General features: G+C 40.5%; 1 protein-coding gene across 5 annotated transcripts in view; it reads left to right on the top strand.

The window, feature by feature from the left end:
• INPP4A (inositol polyphosphate-4-phosphatase type I A) overlaps positions 1–21,998 on the top strand; it is a 73,063-nt gene that overhangs the window by 31,576 nt on the left and 19,489 nt on the right. For 2 of the 5 annotated variants that reach the window (XM_069970855.1, XM_069970859.1), the window contains 14 exons: positions 550–661; positions 1,085–1,175; positions 1,365–1,512; positions 3,674–3,804; positions 4,870–4,974; positions 5,123–5,231; positions 6,766–6,783; positions 8,174–8,357; positions 10,211–10,429; positions 12,837–13,089; positions 15,924–15,956; positions 17,593–17,765; positions 19,084–19,207; positions 21,004–21,130. In XM_069970855.1, the coding sequence (XP_069826956.1) occupies positions 550–661; positions 1,085–1,175; positions 1,365–1,512; positions 3,674–3,804; positions 4,870–4,974; positions 5,123–5,231; positions 6,766–6,783; positions 8,174–8,357; positions 10,211–10,429; positions 12,837–13,089; positions 15,924–15,956; positions 17,593–17,765; positions 19,084–19,207; positions 21,004–21,130 (1,827 nt within the window). The remainder of the gene's footprint in view (positions 1–549; positions 662–1,084; positions 1,176–1,364; positions 1,513–3,673; positions 3,805–4,869; positions 4,975–5,122; positions 5,232–6,765; positions 6,784–8,173; positions 8,358–10,210; positions 10,430–12,836; positions 13,090–15,923; positions 15,957–17,592; positions 17,766–19,083; positions 19,208–21,003; positions 21,131–21,998) is intronic. The other 3 variants (XM_069970857.1, XM_069970856.1, XM_069970858.1) reach the window with 3 other exon arrangements.

Below are 21,998 nucleotides of genomic sequence, written 5' to 3'. Positions count from 1 at the left end.
CACAGAAGACAGCAATCGTGGTGCATCTGGATGACAAGAGCCCTTATAAAGCAAAAAATATGGTAATTTCCCCCTTGTATTACTAGCAGCTTTTTGAGGATTATATGCTCTGGAGTAGGGAATGGATAAAGGAGAAGTAATTTGGGAGAGCCAAAAGCAAACAGGGAAGTGCACAGAAACTGCGAAGCGAGTATAAGATCTCATGGCTTGATTCACAGATCAGACTGCTCAGTACTGCTCTATAATGTCCTCCATGCAGCTGCTTTCTAGGGTATAGAGACATAGTGATAATGATACTCCTCGTGCACAAACACAACAGCTTATCCTGAGAATATACTCAGGTATGCTTTGAGGGAATGATTGCTAAATGGGAAAATGGGAAAGCTTCCCATTATCTTGAATTTTTTTTTGAAATGAGATACTCTATGTTTTGCACAGTAAAAATATATAGTCATAACAGGAAAAGCTAAAATTTTAAGGCGTATGTGAGCAGTAGGAGAAGCAGTTCATTTTGATGATTTATATAGTAAAGTCTGTTTTCTTCAACAGGTCAGCTGAGCAACAGCGTGTTGGTAATATTACAGTAATAGGTTGGCAAATGGAGGAAAAAGTTGATCAGCAAGCGCCTGTGTCCAGATCGTCAGATACTGTTAATGGGAGAGTGAGTATTCTTTCAAACATCTAGAAGTTTGATTTTTGAACCAAATGGTGTAATAAATTGATGTTGTACAGACAGAACCATCCATATAAATGAGTCTAAATGGCTGCTTCCAGTGCTCTCATTCATCCCTGCTCTTCAGACAAGAACAGAGATTTGAGACCTTCACTCTCTGTGGGAGTCCTAAAAAATGGCCCCCTATCTCTCTCTATATATTGATTCCAAGATCTCAGTGTAAAAGAATAACTAATTGATAAAAAAAACATGCAATGCAAATGTAGTTGGTTATTGTGATATTTTTTTTTCACTAGCCTCTTAATGTGAGATAAAGTAGTGTCAGTCCATCCAGTACTTTGCTTTATCTTGGAGACTGGCTTTTGTTTTACCCTGATATCTGATTGATAACTGATGCTTATTTTTTGGTAGACTATAATTCCCGTTGATGAAAGTCTAACAGAATCTTTAGGAATTCGCTCAAAATATGCATCACTGAGAAAAGACACACTATTAAAATCAGGTAAGTATGAAAACTTTTTAAAAAAAAAATCTAATAAATTAAGAAATTTATCAGGACAAGAAAAAAACAGGTAAGTACAATGGTTTCCAGAGTTCTGATCTACACTTACCTGAAAATCAATGTCAGCTGGTTATCTGGCTCCTTTCCTAAACCCAACCAGCTTTCATTATCTATCTTTTCACGTTTCAGTGTTTGGTGGTGCAATCTGCCGCATGTACCGTTTTCCCACAACCGATGGAAACCACTTGCGTATATTGGAGCAAATGGCTGAGAGTGTCCTCTGCTTGCACATACCTAGGCAATTTGTCAAACTCCTGCTTGAAGAAGATGCAGCACGGTGAGATGTGATTGCACATAAAATTCGATTTTCTTTTTTTAAAATGTATATGGATTTTTCAGGACACTCCTAAATCCCCCCCCCATAGGAACCAGCATAAAATAAAAAATAAAACGTTTAAGATACTGTCAAATAGGCCCTGACCCTCTTACCACAGGTGGTTGCATGATGTAATCATGTGACCTCCCCTATGCATGCTGTTAAGGTGGTTGTCTGGGGGTTTTCTGTGAAACAGCAGCAGTCTTGTCACCAGCTGTGTCATCTCATTTAAAGGGGTATTGGGGCCTTTTAATTTTTTTTATATATTGCTGCCATAATAAACAGAATATTATTACCTCACCATGCATCCCTAGGGTTCCTGCTGTGCCGTCTTCAGGTCACCACTCTGCAGTGACAGCACGCTCAGCCAATCACTGGCCACAGCGTGTCCTTTCTCAGTCAGTGGTTGGTTAAGCAGGCTGTCACTGACAATATGTGTCCGTTAGGTAGTAGCAGCTGACAGGTTCAGTGAGGAAACTAAAAATGCCGCAGGAGGACCCTGGGGGAGTTTGGTGAAGTAAATTATGGGGCAGCAATAAGTTTAAAAAAAAGTTGGGGTTGTTCAACTATTTTTTTTTCCTTTCAAATCAACTGGTGCCAGACAGTGAGATTTGTAATTTACTTCTGTTAGAGTGTTTTTTTTTCAAGTCTTGCAGTACTTAGTATCTGCTGCTGTATGTCCTGCAGGAAGTGGTGTATTCTCTCCAGTCTGACACAGTGCTCTCTGCTGCCACCTCTGTGCATGTCAGGAACTGTCCAGAGCAGTAGTAAATCCCCATAGAAAACCTCTCCTGTTCTCCAGACTGGTAAGAATACAACTTCCTGCAGGACATACAGCAGCTGATAAGTACCGGAAGACTTGATTTTTCTTTTTAATAGACGTAAATTACAAATCTCTGGCACCAGTTGATCCTAAAGATTTTTTTTGGCAAACTACCCCTTTAAAGGGCCAGAGTACCCCTTTAAGTGAAATATGCTAAACTGCAATACCAGATACAGCTCATGCCTAAGAGGGGAACAGTTTCATTTTGAATGTGCATACTGGTCCAAACCCAGTGACCGTGTGGTCATGTAGTCAAATGCTGTCTTTAGATAATGCTTTTTTGACAGAATATCAAAGTGGACATATAGTTTATGAAAGGGTACAGGTAGAAATTAAGGATGTGTGTCCTTTGTTTGTTTTTTTTATAACAATAAAATTTATAATTTAGAAGGATGCTTAAAACATAATATTTGAACTTTCCCTGGGGTGTAGAGCAAGAATTGTTCTTTTATATAAACATGCATAGGCTTCTTTCTGCTGAAGAAACAAAAAACTGTGTGAGCTGTCTCACCCTGTCTCCCCCTCCTCCCCCTCTCTTCCTAGACAGCTCATGTAAATAATATCCCTGGCTGTCTGTTTATACACTGTGTGAAGCCGGTAGGGTAATCTAAGGTCAAGCTTGTGACCTTACTGTGATTAACCTTCCTGGCTGACAGAGAGCAGAAACATTGCAGAAACAGCCAGCCAGGCAGCTGTTTACATGTGTCGTCTCTTAAGGGAGGGGGGAGGAGGGGATTCAGAGCAGAGACGGACTGAACAGCTCAGATACAGTTTTCTGTGTCTTCAGCAGAAAGTAGCAGGATCAGAACTGAGGGAAGGTGACATAAAAGGTAATGTAGAAAACTGTTAGTCTCCAGGATTCAACGTATATTTTACCGAACTGGATAAGCCCTTCAAGTTTCTTTGTTGTTTGCTATTTATGGAAAACTTGGGAAAAAAAATAATAAGAGCCAAAAGTTTCCTGGACTTGGCAACAAATATTGTCAGCCTTGAGCTGTGCATGCTGGGTGTAGGATATCAAGTCTATGTCAGTGGGGAGATATAGAACACACAGTAAGTGACTGGGGTAACTGCATCGTATATAACATGCATGTTCCTAGAAATAAACGTGACCATTTTCCCTTGCAGCGTCCCTTCCAATGTATATTATATACTGTGGCAGACTTTTACTTCAGGGCCGTTTAATCCATATACAATATTGAAGGTTCTCTGTAGAAATAGCCTATTTTATATATACTTTAATATTGAAGTGCTGATTCCCTTCCTTATAAGAGACTTTCTCCATCTTGTCTTCCACAGAGTGTGTGAGCTTGAAGAATTGGGGGAGCTGTCTCCATGCTGGGAGAATCTTCGTCGGCAGATAGTAACTCAGTATCAGACGATCATTCTAACCTACCAGGAGAATCTGACTAATCTGCATCAGTACAAAGGTCCGCTGAAGAACTTACCATTCAGTCTTGGGGGATGAGGAATTGTTTCTTTAATACGGACCTGGAGAGAAAGGAGCTGATGCACATCACACCTATGGCTGACACTAATGTCTCTCGGCTACATTTCAAAAACAACGCCAGGATGTTGGTATATAATTTGATCAAACCATATTGCCTCATGTACCACAGGCAGGTCCCCTGGCCCACGAGTCCCTACACTAAATCAACACTGTGTGGGTCAGCGACCACCAACCCCGCAAAGCGAGCGCAAGCATGGAAGGGAGGCCCCTGAATGGCCCTGCAACCCCACTGTAACAGGACCAAACCCCAATGGTCCTCCCAAACCCAGCAGGCGCCGCCGGCGGAGAAAGCGGTCACCAAGCAACACAAGTGTGAACAAGGTCTTACTGCTCACCACTGCACCGGAGGTAGAATGGGAGAACTAGGAGATACTTAACATATGTACACAGGTGCTTCCTGCTAATTGGGGTCACATGGGTCTTACCAGGAGAAGTGCTAGCCACTCTCTTCCCTGCTTGCGCCCGCTTTGTGGGGTTTGGCGGTCGCTGGCCGACACAGTGTTGATTTAGTGTAGGGACTCATGTGGGCCAGGGGACCTGCACGTGGTACATGAGGTATTATGATTTGATTAAATTATATACCAACATCCTGGCGTTGTTTTTTAAATGTAGCCGAGAGGCATTAGTGTCAGCCATAGGTGTGAGGTGCAGCAGCTCCTTTCTTTCCATATTGTTTCTTGATGAAGAACAAAAGAGCTTCATATAGAGTATGCCAAACTAGGCCTAGTTACCTAGAATGATAGGATAGAGAAATGCAGAAGGGGGAATATAGGAAGAAGTAAAGTAGAATAATATGAGGCAGAAGACTCAATGCTCCATTCCAAGCTGGAGTTATAGATATGTCTTCTCTGAAATGGCGCAGCCATATATCACTGCGGTATAAGAACCTGTCAATATTTTATACTGTCCGTTGTTCAGGCAGCAAGGAACTAGTGGCAAATTCTCAATACTGTGTTATAAAGTAGTCTGTTTTTCTGTTTTTTAGGTGTTTCTTTTAAGGCAAGTAGCTTAAAAGCAGACAAGAAACTAGAATTTGTTCCTACCAATTTACACATTCAAAGAATGAGAGTTCAGGATGAATCCACATCAGGTAACGCACACAATTTCCACCATATAGCCAATGTAATAGTGTGTATCTCTGCAACCAATTTATGATTGTTATGTCATGGGAATTGGCATTTTCTATAAAAAATTTTTTTAATAAGAGTACTAATATTCTATTCCACCTCTAACTTCAGATCAGAATTATGATATAGTGACTATAGGAGCACCGGCTGCACATTGCCAAGGTTTTAAGTCTGGTGGTTTGCGGAAGATGTTACACAAGTTTGAAGATGCAAAAAAAAAGTAAGTGCTTATCCATCCTGGTTAAACTACATTACTGATATATTTATTACCTATAATTTTGTTAATCATAATCGATCATTAACTGTTTCCATAGATCGGGTCTAGTGACAAGACTAAAATGTCCCTATACTTTAGTTCTCTGACCCAGCCTGACATTTGGCATAGATAAATGCAGCCATATACGCTTATTACAGGAAATGCTTATAAAGTGCTTTTTTCCCTGCACTTACTACTGCATCAAGGCTTCACTTCCTGGATAACATGGTGATGTCACGACCCGACTCCCAGAGCTGTGCGAGCTGTGGCTGCTGGAGAGGATGATGGCAGGGGGACACTGAGGGACACTGGAGGGACACTGAGCATCCCTCTGCCATCATCCTCTCCAGCAGCCACAGCCCACACAGCTCTGGGAGTCTGGTCGTGACATCACCATTTTATCCAGGAAGTGACATCACCATTTTATCCATGTAGTGAAGCCTTGATGCACTTGGAAGCCTTGGTAATTTGTATAACTTTTGGGGGGCAATACAATACCTTAATAAAAAATTTTGGCGGACTTCTCCTTTAATAATACACTGTTGGCATATTAGTCATATCTGTTTAAAAAAACAAAAACAAACAAACAACTCCCGTATACTATATGCTGATGTTGACTCCAAATGTGGTGTAAGCCTACCATACATAGTATTCTATTTAAATACTAGGTATTATATAATACTACTTTTGTGTATCTGTCCACAACTTCCTCAGGCAATATAAGCTGATTTCTAAGGGATTTACAGGTTATGGTCATCTGAGAGAGTTTTTTGTTTTTTTTTATGGTGCAAAATTAATTTTTAAAGGGGTTTTCCAGCAAAAATCTTTTTCTTTCAGAAAAAAGCTGGTTTCAGAAAGTTATATCAATTTGTAATTTACTTCTATTTAATCTATTTTCTCGAGTCTTCCCTTACCTGTCAGCTGCTGTATGTCCTGCAGAAAGTGGTGTATTCTTTCCGGTCTGACACAGTGCTCTCGGCTGACCTCTCTGTCTGAGATACGAATTGTCCAGAGCAGGAGAGGTTTTCTATGGGAATTTGCTGCTGCTCTGGACAGTTCCTGTCTTGCACAAAGGTGGCAGCAGAGAGCACTGTGTCAGACTGAAAAGTAAAATACTTTTCCTGCAGGATATACAGCAACTGATAAGTATGGGAAGATTAGAGATTTTTAAATAGTAATAAATTACAAACCTGCATAACTTTCTGAAACCAGTTGATTTTCGCTGGATAACCCCTTTTCATTTTTTTTTTTTGTTACTATAACAAGTACTATGCAATAAAAATAAAATGGATAAATTTAAAGGTGTCCATAGACTTTAAGAGTCTGATTTTATCAACGAGGAGAGTTATATCAAACTATGTGTTTTGGGTATCAGGCTAATGCTCAGCTGCAACCCAACATCCCCCATGGAGCTTATTTTTATTTCTTTTTTTTTATAAATAATATAAAAAAAGCATTTATGATCTAATTTTGCGCTTTGTTTCTTGGCTCCTTATAGCAGTTATGAGGAAAGTTGGTGAGTTGGCTTTGCAGCATCCATGACACCATATGTTTCTTTCTCCATGCATTGTAGTACTGTTTGTGTGTGGTTTGTGTGGGTGTTCTCATTCTTGCATTGTGGTGCCTTTCCTTTAAATACACTTTTCCAGCCTTGCAGCTTGTAGAATGGGCAGAGGTCACTGCCATGCCGCCGCTGCTGCTTCTCTCTATAGCCGCCACACTTGGACATGATATATTCTCTGGCATAATTGTGGGTGCTTTTAGAAAAGGCTGGGGTTCATTTTGAAGCATGTATGCCATGTGAACTTTACATTAAAGACATAATATTGGAAGCATTGTGTTCTATTTTTTTCATACCGTGTTCTTTCGTACCGTTTGTTTGTTTTTTTTTTACTTTAAATTGATTATTTGTATTATGTGTTTACTGTGTGTGGTAACTTTTCTTTAGCATAGTTGTTTTATGAAAAAACCTCATCATACTTCTACATCACAAATATGTAATAGTCAAAAATGGGTAAACTCTGGAGGTTGCTTTAATAAAACATTAATAGTTCGGACTACCCCTTTAGGTGTTTAATCTGAAGAAGTTATTCCTTATCCTCATTATACGGCATAACAAGCTGGGACCCCCACCGATTTAGAGAATGGGGACACAATTGTCCTCTGGAATGAATGGAGCACACCGTATCTGTGCAGCCACCTTTCTGTTCATTCTCTATGGGCCTTTAAACACTGTGTATGTGGGTAGGGGATGATGTCTTATGGTGAAAGTACACCTTTAACCTTACTGCTCCATACAAGCTTATGCCAAAGGAGCTGAAGGAGGTTCCAGCAGTTGGAACACCATAAAGCTACCATTAATCATCTGTCTATTGATTGCCTATTAACCTGTTGTAACCATCATGCCCTTAGGCTGTGCTTACATTCAGGTTTGGGATGAGTTCAGACCAGGTCCAGCCATGGCACAGCTATGGTAGAGGAACTGGTTGTATGGTGTCAGCCATGTTCAGAACACACACACAGATTTTTCATTCCTTCTACTCTTGAGACTGTAGAACAGGGTTCTTCTCAGAAGGATGGCTGCATGCTACTTTCACAAGGCCATTGCCTGATCTCTGCTTCTTTTGTTGTTCTCTGTGTGAAGATAATCTGGCAGATACAGTTATATCTTTGATGCATTTTATAGTATTAGAGCGAATGAACTTTGTTTTGCAAGATGAAATGTAATTGTGGTTTGTTCCTATTTTCACTGCTCTTATTTAGCTGCTCTCATCTCACGATAACATAATTTGTGCACCATGTCAAGTAGAGAACAAGCACTTTGAAGTCACTGTGACATGTCAGCCATTGTATGTATTTCACTTGGTGGTAATTCCTTTATTCTCTATGGTGTTATTTATTTCCAGCACAACGGCTTGCCCCCAGTCCATTGTTTACATACCACAAGACATCATTCGAGCCAAGGAGATCATTGCTCATATTAATACTCTGAAGACACAGGTCAGTTATTATGCAGAGAGGCTTTCCAGGGCAGCAAAGGATCGATCAGCCAATGGTATTGAGAGGACGCTTGCTATTTTAGCTGATAAGGTAAGGCGAATTAGATTTTATTCTTCCTGATTGTTAAATTTTCAGATTTAGGGCCCCATTACAGGGAGCAATAATAGGCCGAGTCAGCTGATTTAGCTGAGTATCAATCAGTGTAATAGAAACAACGATCAGCCCAGACCTAAAATCATCGACTGACGACCATGCATCGCTTTGTGTAAAAGCGATGTGCGGCCAATGGTAAAGTATTAACTGTTTGGGCAAGGGCTGCACAGACATTGCTAACAATGTCCGTGCAGCCCTTGCTAAATGATTATCGGGCCGTGTAATAGGTCTAGTAAACAAGCGAAGATCTAGCAGATCAGCGCTCATTTACACTATTGATCGCTCTTTGTAGTAGGACCCTTTCAGACACAACTCTTTTCATTTGTACGTATATAAATAAAAATTTATTTGCAAAAATATTTACAGTACCTTGATGTGCCCCGCAAGTTTACCTCTAGTTGAGTTATATTAGCCGTTTAAACCATTTTCAATTTATTCCTTTATTATTTCATTTATTATCGGGCCGTGTAATAGGTCTAGTAAACAAGCGAAGATCTAGCAGATCAGCGCTCATTTACACTATTGATCGCTTTTTGTAGTAGGACCCTTTCAGACACAACTTTTCATTTTTCATTTATTCCTAATAAAAGTTTTTAAAACTAAAAAACTTTTAAACTAAAGATTTGTCAAAAGTTTTGATTGGTTTGGGTGTGCAGATGTCTACTGATAGAGCTGTTATATAGAGCTGGAAGAAGCACTTGGATAAGAGCTTCACTCCCCAATAGCAACCTCTAACTAGCTGCAGGAGACAGGCTCGTATATTGCAATTGAAGCTCCTTTACAGAGCCTTTACAAGGCATGTCAGGCAGGCAGCTGAACTGGGGAAAAATAGGAAAAAGACAGACAAGGGCAGCGGTTCTTTGTGTATTACTGTGGGGCGAGCCAAGTGGAATAAGCACTATGGGCTTGATGCATATCACCCCCTTAAATAAGTGGGGTACTAGATGATGGTAGAAGTCACTCACTGGCTGATGGATCCGGGTCAGTAGACATGGGGCTGCCAAAGCCGACAGAACTGTAACCGGGATACTCCCAAAATGGGGCCCATAGTCTCAGAGTTAAACAGAGGAAACAAAGAAAAAAACAGCACTTTTAATTCTCAGCGCTGCCCCAAGCATCCAGATGACCACATGGGAATTGCATAAATAATTAAAATGTATTCTAAAAGCACAGAGTTTACATGTTTTAGGAGCATTCACAACTGGAGAGGGGGGCGGGAAGAGAATGCATGAGAAACAAAATAAGTATAACAACAAGAAATATATTAAATGTGAGACATAAAACATAGAGGACGTTGTACTATTATGCCTCACAATTTATACATTTCATGTTCTTATACTTATTCTGTTTATCATGCATTTTCTCATAGATTTACTTTAAAAGTCTGTCTATGACATAGGACACAGAGTTGGCAGTGAATCGCTGTGCGCAGACTTCTCCCGCCGTGTTCTCTTGATTGGTTGCAGTCCAAACACTCAGACCCCAACTGATCTAAACTTTTTGATATGTCTCTCTTCATACTAATAATGACAGTAGCCATTTAAAGGTGTTGTCCGGGCTTAGAAAAACATGGCCACTTTCTTCAGGAAGCAGCACCACTCTTCCATTGAAGTCAATGAAGCAGAATTGTAATACCACACGCAGCCTGGGGGTGCTGTATTTCCAAGAAAGTAGTTGTGTTTTTTCTAATCCATGGTATCCCTTACAGTTGTGTAAAATACAGAAACATTATTTTTTTTATTATACATTAGTCTATTTACACTGTTATTTATGTTTTATTTTGTGCACAGACAAGACAGCTAGTCACTGTATGTGACTGCAAATTGTTAGCCAATGCAATACATGGACTTAATGCTGCTCGCCCAGACTACATAGCCTCCAAAGCCTCTCCTACATCAGGGGAGGCAGACCAAGTTGTGCTGAAGAACGACCAGGATACTCTAGTGGCTCGGTGGACTGGGAGAAACAGTAGGTCATCGCTACATATGGACTGGCATGAGGAGGAATGGGTAGGAATCTGCTTTTCTATAATAATTCCAACTAATCATGTATTGTGCATTCCTAAAGGGATTGTTTTATATAGCCCACCCCTCTTCCAATGAGCCTTTGTAATCGCTATGTTATAAGCCTATGTTGTCTCTGGAGGAGGCCATGTGATGAAACTACTACTTTTCAATAAGACATCTTTATTGATTTTTACAGCAGGTTATGGTTACTAACTAGGAACTATACATTGAATTATTGTGTCCAAAAAAAAAGTTGACAGAGAAGATTTTATAGCACTGGTGTATATGAATGCAGACAAGCAGACAAGAACTGTGATGTCTCCACCAAAGCAGACAGGAAGCTTGAATGACTGACCACACAGTTCTCTGTAGGATAAATGGACACAGGGTAGTGTGTCTCGATTCCAAAAAAAGCTGTATGCCTCAGCACTAAAACATTTACTGGAGATGGCTTCTTTTTTCATTGAATCTACCATGGCTGGCTATGTAGGTGAATTTCAGGCTAAGCTAAAGCAGTTACATAACATATGAGATATAATTCTGAAGTGAGGTAATAGGTTTCCTAAAGAATTTTTTTCAGTGGCAAAACTACCATGTAGCCTGACCATGCAACGGCTGCGGGGCCCAGGTGACAAGGGGGCCCGAGCGCAGCCCCCCTCCCTGGCAAAGTGTGGTCTTCCTGCATAGTACACCTCTGACAGCAACCCAGCAGCAGTTGCACCTATCACCAGCAGGCCCCCTCCCTCACACACACATTCACATGGCCCGGTGCAGTGTTCCTTCGTTCTCCCAGCTCCCCAGCGCATGAGTGACATCACTCGTGTGTCGGGGAGCTGGGAGAATGAAGGAACGCCAAGGGATTGCTCCAGGTCAGGTGATTATATGGGATGGTGGGGGTTAGTTACAGGATTTATGAGCCCCCATACAGTGTTTTTGTAACAGGGCCCCATGAATCCTAACTATTTCCCTTATTTTTTTTTTTATATGTATCTAAACTTACAGATTACTGTATAAAATGTTTGTATATAATCAAATACTTACAGTATATAAATTATGTTTGTAGAGAGAGATTTTTTTTCCCCTGTGACCGCAGTTCTAAATGCTCATAATGGGGACACAGGCCATGGTAGGGGTGCTTCACACTATATCTGTATTGTCTCTTGGGAGATATTCAAAGGATTTCCCAATGGATCTCTCAAATGCATGCCATTGTCTAGGCATACAGCAGTATCTGACACCCATAATTTCCCTTGTTTAAAATTAAAATATACACTGTATGGAATAGCACAGCAGACAACAGTATTGTTTAAAGCAGAAAAAAAGGAAAACCAACATACAAGAGAACACTTTTTTGTCATCTTTTGGGTGAACGGGAGCCTATGGATTTGTTTGCAGTGTGCGTCTGGAGCTTTACCAGTGCACATGACAAATGTTTCCGGCAAAGCAATGTAAAAGGATTGTAACAGTAAGGGTGCGTTCACACCTACAGGTTCTGCAGCTGATTTTCTGCAGCAGATTTCAGTTAAATAACTGAACACAGCATCAAATCTAATGCTGTGTTCAGTTATTTAACTGAAATCTGCTGCAGAAAATCAGCTGCAGAACCTGTAGGTGTGAACGCACCATAAGGCTGGGTTCACACACTGTATACTTCAGGCAGTATTTGGTCCTCAAGTCAGGTCCTCATAGCAACCAAAACCAGGAGTGGATTGAAAACACAGAAAGGCTCTGTTCACACAATGTTGAAATTGAGTGGATGGCCGTCATATAACGGTAAATAACTGCCATTATTTCAATATAACAGCCGTTGTTTTAAAATAACAGCAAAAATTTGCCATTAAATGACGGCCATCCACTCAATTACAACATTATGTGAACATAGCCTTTCTGTGTTTTCAATCCACTCCTGGTTTTGGTTGCTATACAGCCTCACAAATACAGCCTCAAATATACATAGTGTGAACCCAGCCTTAGGGTGTATTCACAGCATATTCAAACCCTTTGTTTGGTGCATATGCTGGTTTATGCTTCAGTCTTAAAGCTCTTACCTATGTCCGTGCATGCCATAGAAACATATGGTTTTTTACAGTTGCCCAATGCATAGGAAAGTGCATCTGGCTAAAATAAAAATACATAGTGGTGTATAAAAAAAGACACACTTGGGATCTGTTAGGTCCATGGGCCTGGTTACATAGTCCTGGTCGTGGTGAATGTGACAGGAGGAGTGTTGAGTCCGAACCTGAACAGTTTCACAGCACATACATGGTGTGGATAGTCCCTGAAAGAACTCCATTCACAGTTCCTTTTTTAGGAGTCCCAGAAGGTCAGATCCGAACTGATCACAAAACTGAGTGCCACCAATGGGACTGAGTGCCACCAATATTAACTATGACGTTTCTGTTGTTTCTAGGAGAAAGTGTGGTCAAATGTTGAGAAGAGCCTGGAGTGTATCATTCAGAGGGTAGATAAGCTTCTCCAGAAAGAACGTTTACATAGTGACAGCTGTGAAGATGTTTTCCAATGTGAGATAAGCTGTACTAGCAAGAAAGGTAATGAGAGACAGCGAGCATATTGGATAAACCCAGAGGCCTCAGATGAAGAGGCCATGGTATCATCCACATCATCTCCATCCCATCCTGCATGCCATCCTTCCCAGTTGACAAGTGCGTATGGGTGTGACTTTACTCAGCATACTTACTCTTACAATACCAGAAGGGCTTACAGTGACCTCCAGAGCTAGCAACATACACATGTGAGCCTATGTTCAACTTGAAATCAGAGGCTCCAGAGGAACCCTGTCGTCAATCTTGGCAGATTTAAAAAAATAAATATATATCTATATATATATATATATATATATATATATATATATATATATATATATAAAATCACTATTCCTCTGTCAAAATGACATGAAGCACAACAGAGCTAATTGGTTCTTATTATAATGCAGTGTGGTTCATCAGGGCCACAATGCAAGTATAGACGCAGCCTTTATAGTGTCATTCATTTTCTGTATATTAAATGATTTCTATACAGTGACAATACATGTAATAATAGTTCATTTTAAGGTTATTCTCATCTCAAGACGGTATCCCTTATCCACGGGATATAGGATAACAAGCTGATTTGTGGGGTTGAGCCCCACCTATCAGCTTGTAATCCTCTAACCTGTGCATAGGGAATAATGTCCTGAGGTGGGACTGCCTCTTTAAAGGGGAACTCCAGGTAGAGGTTAAAAAAATTTAAACTTCTGCAGAAGCATAAAGCATTACTTACCTACCTATCCCAGTCTTGAAACTACCAAAAATCCATTTGTTTGGGGGGGGGGGGGGGTTGCTCTTTTTTGTGTTTCTGTTCTTCCTGCTTTGGAATTTCCCAGAATGCAATGCTTTCCCTCATGTGATCATCACAGCCCCCACCCATTACAATCAGTAAAATTAGTGCAGCAGCTGCTTCTGTTCGGTCAGAGATGGTGAATCAGTCAGGGGATTGGGTTATCCAGCCAAGCCTCCTGTGACATCACGCCCTGCCCCCTGTCTGTATCATCAGCAAACACTGACAATGGGAGGCATGGAAGATTTGTCTCCTAGGGGGGGGGATAGCAGCAGGAGACAATGTGGATTTGCACAGGGGCCATTTTTATCACTTCCTGGATTTCTATCAGCTACCAGTGTGGCAGAACCGTACAGATACAGTAATACATTGTATAGACACATCTATCTAACTTTTAATGTACTTTCAATAGAAAACAAGTTTTTCTTATCCGGAATTCCCCTTTAAAGAGACTCTGTCAGTAGGTTTCTATTGTTCTATCCAAGGGTAGTATAAACTAGTGACAGAGAAACTGAACAAAATGATGTATTACTTATATTGTTTTGTGCAGATGATCCAGAGATATCCTCCTGAATAAGATGGACAATAAGTAGTTCTTTCCATTATGTGCGTGAGCCAATTAGTCCTCAATATTCATGAGAAGCAGAAAACTCCACCCACGATCTGCTGATTGGCAGTTATCTTTTTATGGTGTGTATAGTCAGCAACTGTCAATCAGCAGCTGGAGGCCGGGGGGAGGGGTGCGTCAAGAATCCTATTCTCCTGCATATTAGGAGAACGGCTGAACAAAATAATGCAAGTAATACACTGATTTGTTCAGCATTTCTGTCACTAGTTTATGCTGCTCTCATTTAAGTCATTATACACCTAGTGACTGATTCCCTTCAAACTGATCACTAATTTCTTGACCTATTGTTACATGTCAGTGTTTTTAGTAGGTAGGATGAAACACATTTTAGCACTTTCCACTTGTAGTCATTTCTGGTATTGCAGTTATCTCATTTTTCTATCTGTAAATACAGTACTGTGTGCCTGCGTGCTTGGGATTTCTCTGCTCCGTGTGTGAACATATAACAGAATCTCTGTGCACGCTGTTAGTATTGCAGTACATTTATTTGTGTAAAAAACATTGACGAGAGAGTTGACAAGTTGACTGGGTTGTAATACTTAGTTTATCACACAATGTTATTACCGCATGGTTCTGACTATGCCAAGGATACTTTAGCACCAGACATGAACCAAGATAGTCTGAGAGCATCCACCAGTTTAGTTGCTATAGACATCTGCTCCAGTTTTCACTAGTTTTGGTGAATCTCCATTCGAATACCAGTTGTGGTCACCCGCAGCTTCTCCATGCCTCACCAGTCTTTATTAATAGATCTCTCCCTTTTCTCAGGGTGGGCAGATGCCACTGGGCACAGCCCCAATGATTCCCAGCTCAGGCAGCAAGAAAGTGATGACAGGCTCCTTTTATGGCCAGTGTCTCAGTAAAATGGATAGACCGCTTTTAGCAAATATGTTTTAGTTTTAGTAATTTAAAAGTCTACTAAATTTATTTCCAGAAGTTGATATTCCTGCTTGTGCTTATCTAGTAGAAACCTTCATTATTTGCCTCCACTGAATAAAAGTCTGGGTAATTTGATGGACACAAAAGCAGGACTGACTCCAGTTATATCAGAGCTCTGTAAGAGAATCTCTGCGCCCAACACATGGCCGGGACACAACTTTAACCCTTGGAAATAAACAATGAAAATTTCTATTAAATAACAGAAACAGTAAAAGCTTGAAAACTTTAAAGAATTGGAGTCCCATGATGACAGATCCCCAAAGGTCTTCATGTCTACTGAATGGACTGGTACCATTAGGTCACTAAAGACTTGATATGCTGCCATCTATGATGAACTTACATTAAATAATTAAATCCCTTGCATGGATCTACAGCTAGAACTAAATCCCGGCTTGCTTCAAAACTACTATATATGCAAGCTTCTTCTGCTTTTTAGCAATGCTCTTTTGCAAGCTTAGTATTATGTTGTCAACTACAATGCCTAAACCTAATTTGCTAGCAAGTTTTTAAGTGTTTATTATTTATTTTTATTTTTTATGAAAATTTTATTTGCCGCACCTTAACCATGCATGTTGCCCCTCCATTTCTGTGCAGATAGCAGCTCGGGTGCTGAAGAACCAGGACCAGGTATGTGCTTCTTTTTATCCATTGCTGTCCCCCCACTAATTCTGATTTCCTCCATTTGAGCTCTCAGTTTGCTCCAGCGGGTCATGCTGCTTCTGCTGATATAATAATTCTGGATTCATAGCTATGAATTCTATAGGGCTGTTACCAGGGTGCTTTCACAGAAGTCTAAGGAGAATGCAGACCCAATGCAGAATGCAGCCTTCAATGTAGGAGATGGCACATGCTTACGAGTGTCACCGGTCCACAGCTGTGTGCTTCACATCATGTAACAAAGGGACCCCAGCACTATGATGGTATAAAAACACCTTCTTTATTCCAATGTTACTTTAAAATGGCGCGTTACATTTCATGGGTCGCAATTCACATGTGGTGTCAAATGCAAGGTGCACTTCATGCCTTGCTAAGCTCTGAGCATATCTCATGCTCCCGCCTGAAACACTTCTTGCTTTTGGCACAACCATTTTTGACACCAAAGAAATGTAACAAACCTTTTTTAAAGAATATTTGGAATAAAGAAGGTTTTATTTTCTGCAGCCTCTTCCTATGTTATTTGATTCTTTTACACGTCTTGTTGGACGTAGAATTATTTTAAAAGTTACATCAGGAGTGGGAATTATTTTTGAAAGATTCTAGTCTTGTATTATCAGCACATCAAATGGTCAAGTTTCCAAATTAGACTGAATATTTTTTCAAAGTTTTTTTTTTAATAAATGAAAAACATTTGCCAATAAAAATGCTTTATAATAGAAAAAAATATTCAGTATTTGTATTAGTATTGCCATTTTGTTGTATGTATTTTTCGGGTTATTTCAGTAAGTAAATGTTAGGCTGGGTTCACACTGCGTTTTTGCAATCCGCTCAATGTATCCATTTTTAATTGGTTACTTTTAACGGACAGAAAAACGTAGTCAATGCTATTTTTGTGTCCGTTAAAAAAAAACGCATCCGTTTCGATCCATTTTTATATAATGACGTCAATGGAAAAACGGATCCAAACAGATTACACACTATTGCATCCGTTTTTTCCATAAATGTATACGTTAAACGCATTGCAAAAACAAAGTGTGAACCCAGCCTTATTCCTTGTATAATTTATTCAGTTGTTACACCATTTTCCAGTATACTCTGTATGTGTTCTTTGTTGGACTTTGTTCACACATGAGATTTTTCCTTTTAAAAAATAAATATGAATAGAGCAGAAATCTGAGGCATACCCTTAAGCTCAGTTCACACTGCCATCATGTTCTGTTAGTAGAGGCTATGACAGCAGTGCCTGATCCATTGAATGATAGACACCAACTGTCTCAACAGATCCCATTGACATATGGCCAAGTCCATCAGCTTCCAGCATGGTGTCCTTCATTTTGATAGAAAGAATAGTGCAACTTGCTCTGCTTTCTCTACCCAACAAATCTAATACAACTGCTGACAGAAGGCTTGCCAGGACTATAGCTCTACTCTATGAGCTTCTGGTGGAACTGGGGCCAGGCCTTCTGGACTTATGAATTACCCACACCTTAATATTTGTAGCACACCCAATACAGGGAATGAGAAAGTGTGCCCTACCACTCACATAGTTATAGGTGGCAGTCAGCAATGCTTACACATTATAGTAATAAGCTCTGATTTTCTGTAGGGGAATGGAGTGAGGCCCTCTACCCATTGCTGAGTACACTGACGGACTGTGTGGCCATGATGAGTGATAAAGCAAAGAAAGCCATGGTCTTTCTGTTAATGCAGGACAGCGCTCCAACTATCGCCCTGTGTTTGAGCCTCCAGTATCGCAGAGACGTTGTCTTCTGTCAAACGGTAGGTTTAGGTTCGTCACTCAGTCTCTTTCTGCGGTTTACACTGCCTAATCCATTCTATATGTTATCAGGATTTCAACTGTGCTTAAGGTTTTAAGATTTTCTTTCCAAAACTCTTGTCATGATTTTTTAATTCTGAATAACATGTAGAACAGATAAAACAAACATTTATAGGCAGCTGAATATGTGATGTTATAAGTTATTGTACAGTAAAGCAATCAGCATGTGGTGTATAATGTATAGTTAGTGCATAAACCTGATAACACAGCAGCAGTTTGTAGATACAGGATGGAGCTGCAGATCCCCATAATGCAGTAGTGTAGTACAACAGGCTAGAATAGAGAAGCAGGGCTGCTGTCAGAGGACTGTGTGGTCACATGACAGCAATGGGGAAGGGGTGTGTATTCAGCATGGACCAATCAGGAAGTGAGAATCACAGAGCTGTGCAGGAGGACAGTGACAGAAACTTTTCTATACATCAGTATAACAGAAATGAGCTGGGCATATGTGGGCACATACATGCAGCACTCTGTCTGGGGAGAGAGGGGTTACAGCTATGGAGATATTACCTCCACAGTCCTATCCCCTGATGCAAGCCCCAGCCTGAAGTGGATCTGCTATGTCTTTTAAGGTGAGGGAGACTTCCTGGGTCAGAGTACAGTGCTGTAGACCTCTCTATGCAGCCCATGTCCCTCCCACCCAGTACAGGGCTCTTAAACCAAAGCAATGCTGTTAAACCAAGTTACAATTTTGAAAAACTGTGAGCTCTTCTTGCAAAACGCTCTTAATCCAAATTACTCTTAAACCAAGGTACTACTTTATTGATTTAGTTTTTCCGAGCGCTTTGTTTTTTTTCCCTCTTATCACCTTCTCTCTTCCATTCCTCGGAGGCGGGGTGGGGGAGTATGGTTTTCTAAGCATGTGATTATAGTGTGTAATTTTTGTTATTGTGAGTTTTGATGAAATTTTGATAAAATATAAATGTCTTTACTCATTTAAGGGAAAAATAAAACCTTTTGTCATGTCACAGAGACATTTTCAAAAATTTTAATCAGTTGAGGTCTGGGTGATTGGACCCGCACCAACCTCTAGAAAAAATTGGAAGAAGCACACAGCTGGGTGCTTCTCTCCCTGGCTCTCTTCAGGAGACTGGTTCCCTTGAGTAACTATAAAATGTGTCTCCTGCAGCAGTATGGGGAGAACAGTGCTGAGCGGCGTTCTAACGAGGTTCTCCGCACAAGACCTCAACTGATCAAAACTACATACAGTATGTCACTAAATAACTTCAGTGTTCATTTAACCCATTTTATCTGTTACAGTTAACAGCCCTGATCTGTGGTTTCATCATCAAGCTGAGGAACTGTCTGCATGATGATGGTTTCCTGCGCCAGTTGTACACTATCGGTCTCCTGGCACAGTTTGAGAGCCTTCTCAGCACTTACGGTGAGTGAGCAGGATAACCACAATCTATAGGGTACACTGCAGCTGTGTCTTGGTTCATCCCAGTAATATAATTTGGGGCCAGGATTGAACCCATGAGTCTAAAATCTGTTTAACTTCTGCATAGTGTGTCACATTGCTAGAGATGGTGATACAAGATGCAGTCTCAAATAAGAAATATCTGTGTGAACCCAGTTTAATGTCCCATGAATTTCTCAGTCAATGATGTATAGTGTGCACTCACAGTCTATCAGGCTGCCACAAGCCCGTTCATGTGCATCAGTATAAAAAATGTGTGCTGAAGTGCCATAACGATATAACTTTAACTTTTAATATATCCAAAGCAGAACAGAGATGGACTCACGTTTCAGTCGCTGAATTTTTCAGTTTTATTCTCAGTAGTATTCACATGATAGTTCATGCTGGTAGCTGTGGGCTCTCTGGATTTGCATAGAACGGAGTGGGTGTTCCTTACTGCCGTGACGCGACGTTTCGGGGCTGACCCCTTACTCATGTGTATTGGCTAGTAGGACGTGCTCCTTCTTATTCACTTCAGCCCGGCCCCCTACATGTCGTCATTCAGACTATAATACGATGTAAGTTATACATGACATAAATTATTGTGCATAAATATAATACTTGATACCAATGTATACATATATAAATCGTACAATATCTAGATTGCATTAGCCAAGCCTATGATATAAAAAGCAAGCCGGGAATCGATCTCATAATATGTTACAGGAACGGTTTAAAGCTACATATCTCGTTTAACCCTTGCGGTTCAAGACTATTTAGTCTTAGATCAGCACACAGAGATTCTTACAAACTAGGAAAAAAGGCACATTTGCATGCCTAAATTGCCAAAATTGTTCAGCAATAATAAAAGGGGAAAGTTTACAACATCCCACAAGAGGGTACACAATACCATATAGAGGATATTATACAACGTCATATACATGTTAAAATGTCCCTGTGGCAAATGTTATGTAGGCCAAACAAGTCGACAAATTAAAGTGCGACTCAATGAACATAGAGCACTAATAAGAAAATATGCAAAAAAAGATATAAGAGAAGAAGAAAAAACGTACGGGGAAACAACAGTGGGCCGACATTTTAAACTAATGGGACACCATGTATATGAGTTAAAATGGGTAATATTGGAACAAATAAATATGACTGGCACACAGACAGAGGTTAGAAAAAAGCTGTTACAGCGAGAATGTTATTGGATCAAAACACTAAATAGTCTTGAACCGCAAGGGTTAAACGAGATATGTAGCTTTAAACCGTTCCTGTAACCTATTATGAGATCGATTCCCGTCTTGCTTTTTATATCATAGGCTTGGCTAATGCAATCTAGATATTGTACGATTTATATATGTATACATTGGTATCAAGTATTATATTTATGCACAATAATTTATGTCATGTATAACTTACATCGTATTATAGTCTGAATGACGACATGTAGGGGGCCGGGCTGAAGTGAATAAGAAGGAGCACGTCCTACTAGCCAATACACATGAGTAAGGGGTCAGCCCCGAAACATCGCGTCACGGCAGTAAGGAACGCCCACTCCATTCTATGCAAATCCAGAGAGCCCACAGCTACCAGCATGAACTATCATGTGAATGCTACTGAGAATAAAACTGAAAAATTCAGCAACTGAAACGTGAGTCCATCTCTGTTCTGTTTTGGATATATTAAAAGTTAAAGTTATATCGTTATGACACTTCAGCAAACATTTTTTATACTGATACAAGATGCAGCTCTAAAATTTCCACCTTTATTCTCAGGAGAGGAACTGGCCATGTTGGAAGATATGAGCTTGGGTATCATGGACTTGAGGAATGTGACCTTCAAAGTCACCCAGGCCATATCAAACTCCTCCACTGATATGTTGCCAGTAATAACAGGAAATCGGTGAGTTAATACATTCTACTTGTTCTGTTTGAAGAAAAGTAATAGAAGTGCAAAAATAACAATGCGAATTGGCAGATTTAAAGGAAATGTAAAAGTGAGGAAATCCAATTATTGTACATTACTTCATGTCACGGGTATATCAGTGAGCTCTTGTACCCTTTATTCATTATTACACAGAAATTACTTGAAGGTTTGCAGTAAAGCAAGTACGGCATGTCATCTTTCTAATTGAATTTTGTACATTTTTTTTTTACAAATTCATAGAATGATTGAATTATCTGATTTATCTAAGGGCGTTTATGACTTCAGGGGGAAAAAATGCCCATGGGGCAGTGGATGGGGGTTGAAATTAAAAAAAAAAAAAAAAAAAAATTGAAAACCTTACATACATCTCTCCACTCTCTGTGCTCCTTCCCTGCTGCCGTGAAGCCAACCTGCCGGCCGAGCCTCCCTTTACTTCTCCCGGAAGCTGAGTTGCTCTGCGCTTGGGGAGAGAGCAGAGGAAGGACACAACCTGCTCTCTCCCCAAGTGCACAGTGACATAACTGTGGGGAGAAGTAAAGGAAGGTCCAGACAGCGGGACGGAGCACAGACTGACAGGTCTGACAGAGGAGAGGAGAGCTGGTGAGAGCAGCTCCCCCAGCAGTCGTCTATCCAGGTCTACTGGCCGCCCACACAATACATATAATGACAGCTCCGGTGCAGGGATGGGAGAGAGACCACTGGTGTGATGATAATTCACATGTCACCTCATCCCGGTGGTCTCTCTCCCATCCCACACCAGAGCTGTTGCCATAGCTTACCCTGCTTCACACTTTTGTCCTCGCCGCCGCACAGCCCAGCCCACACCTCTGTATGGTAGACAGTG

This window comes from Dendropsophus ebraccatus, chromosome 5 (assembly GCF_027789765.1).
Source record: "Dendropsophus ebraccatus isolate aDenEbr1 chromosome 5, aDenEbr1.pat, whole genome shotgun sequence".
Classification (NCBI taxonomy): Eukaryota; Metazoa; Chordata; class Amphibia; order Anura; family Hylidae; genus Dendropsophus; species Dendropsophus ebraccatus.
This window is presented reverse-complemented; position numbering and strand designations above follow the sequence as displayed.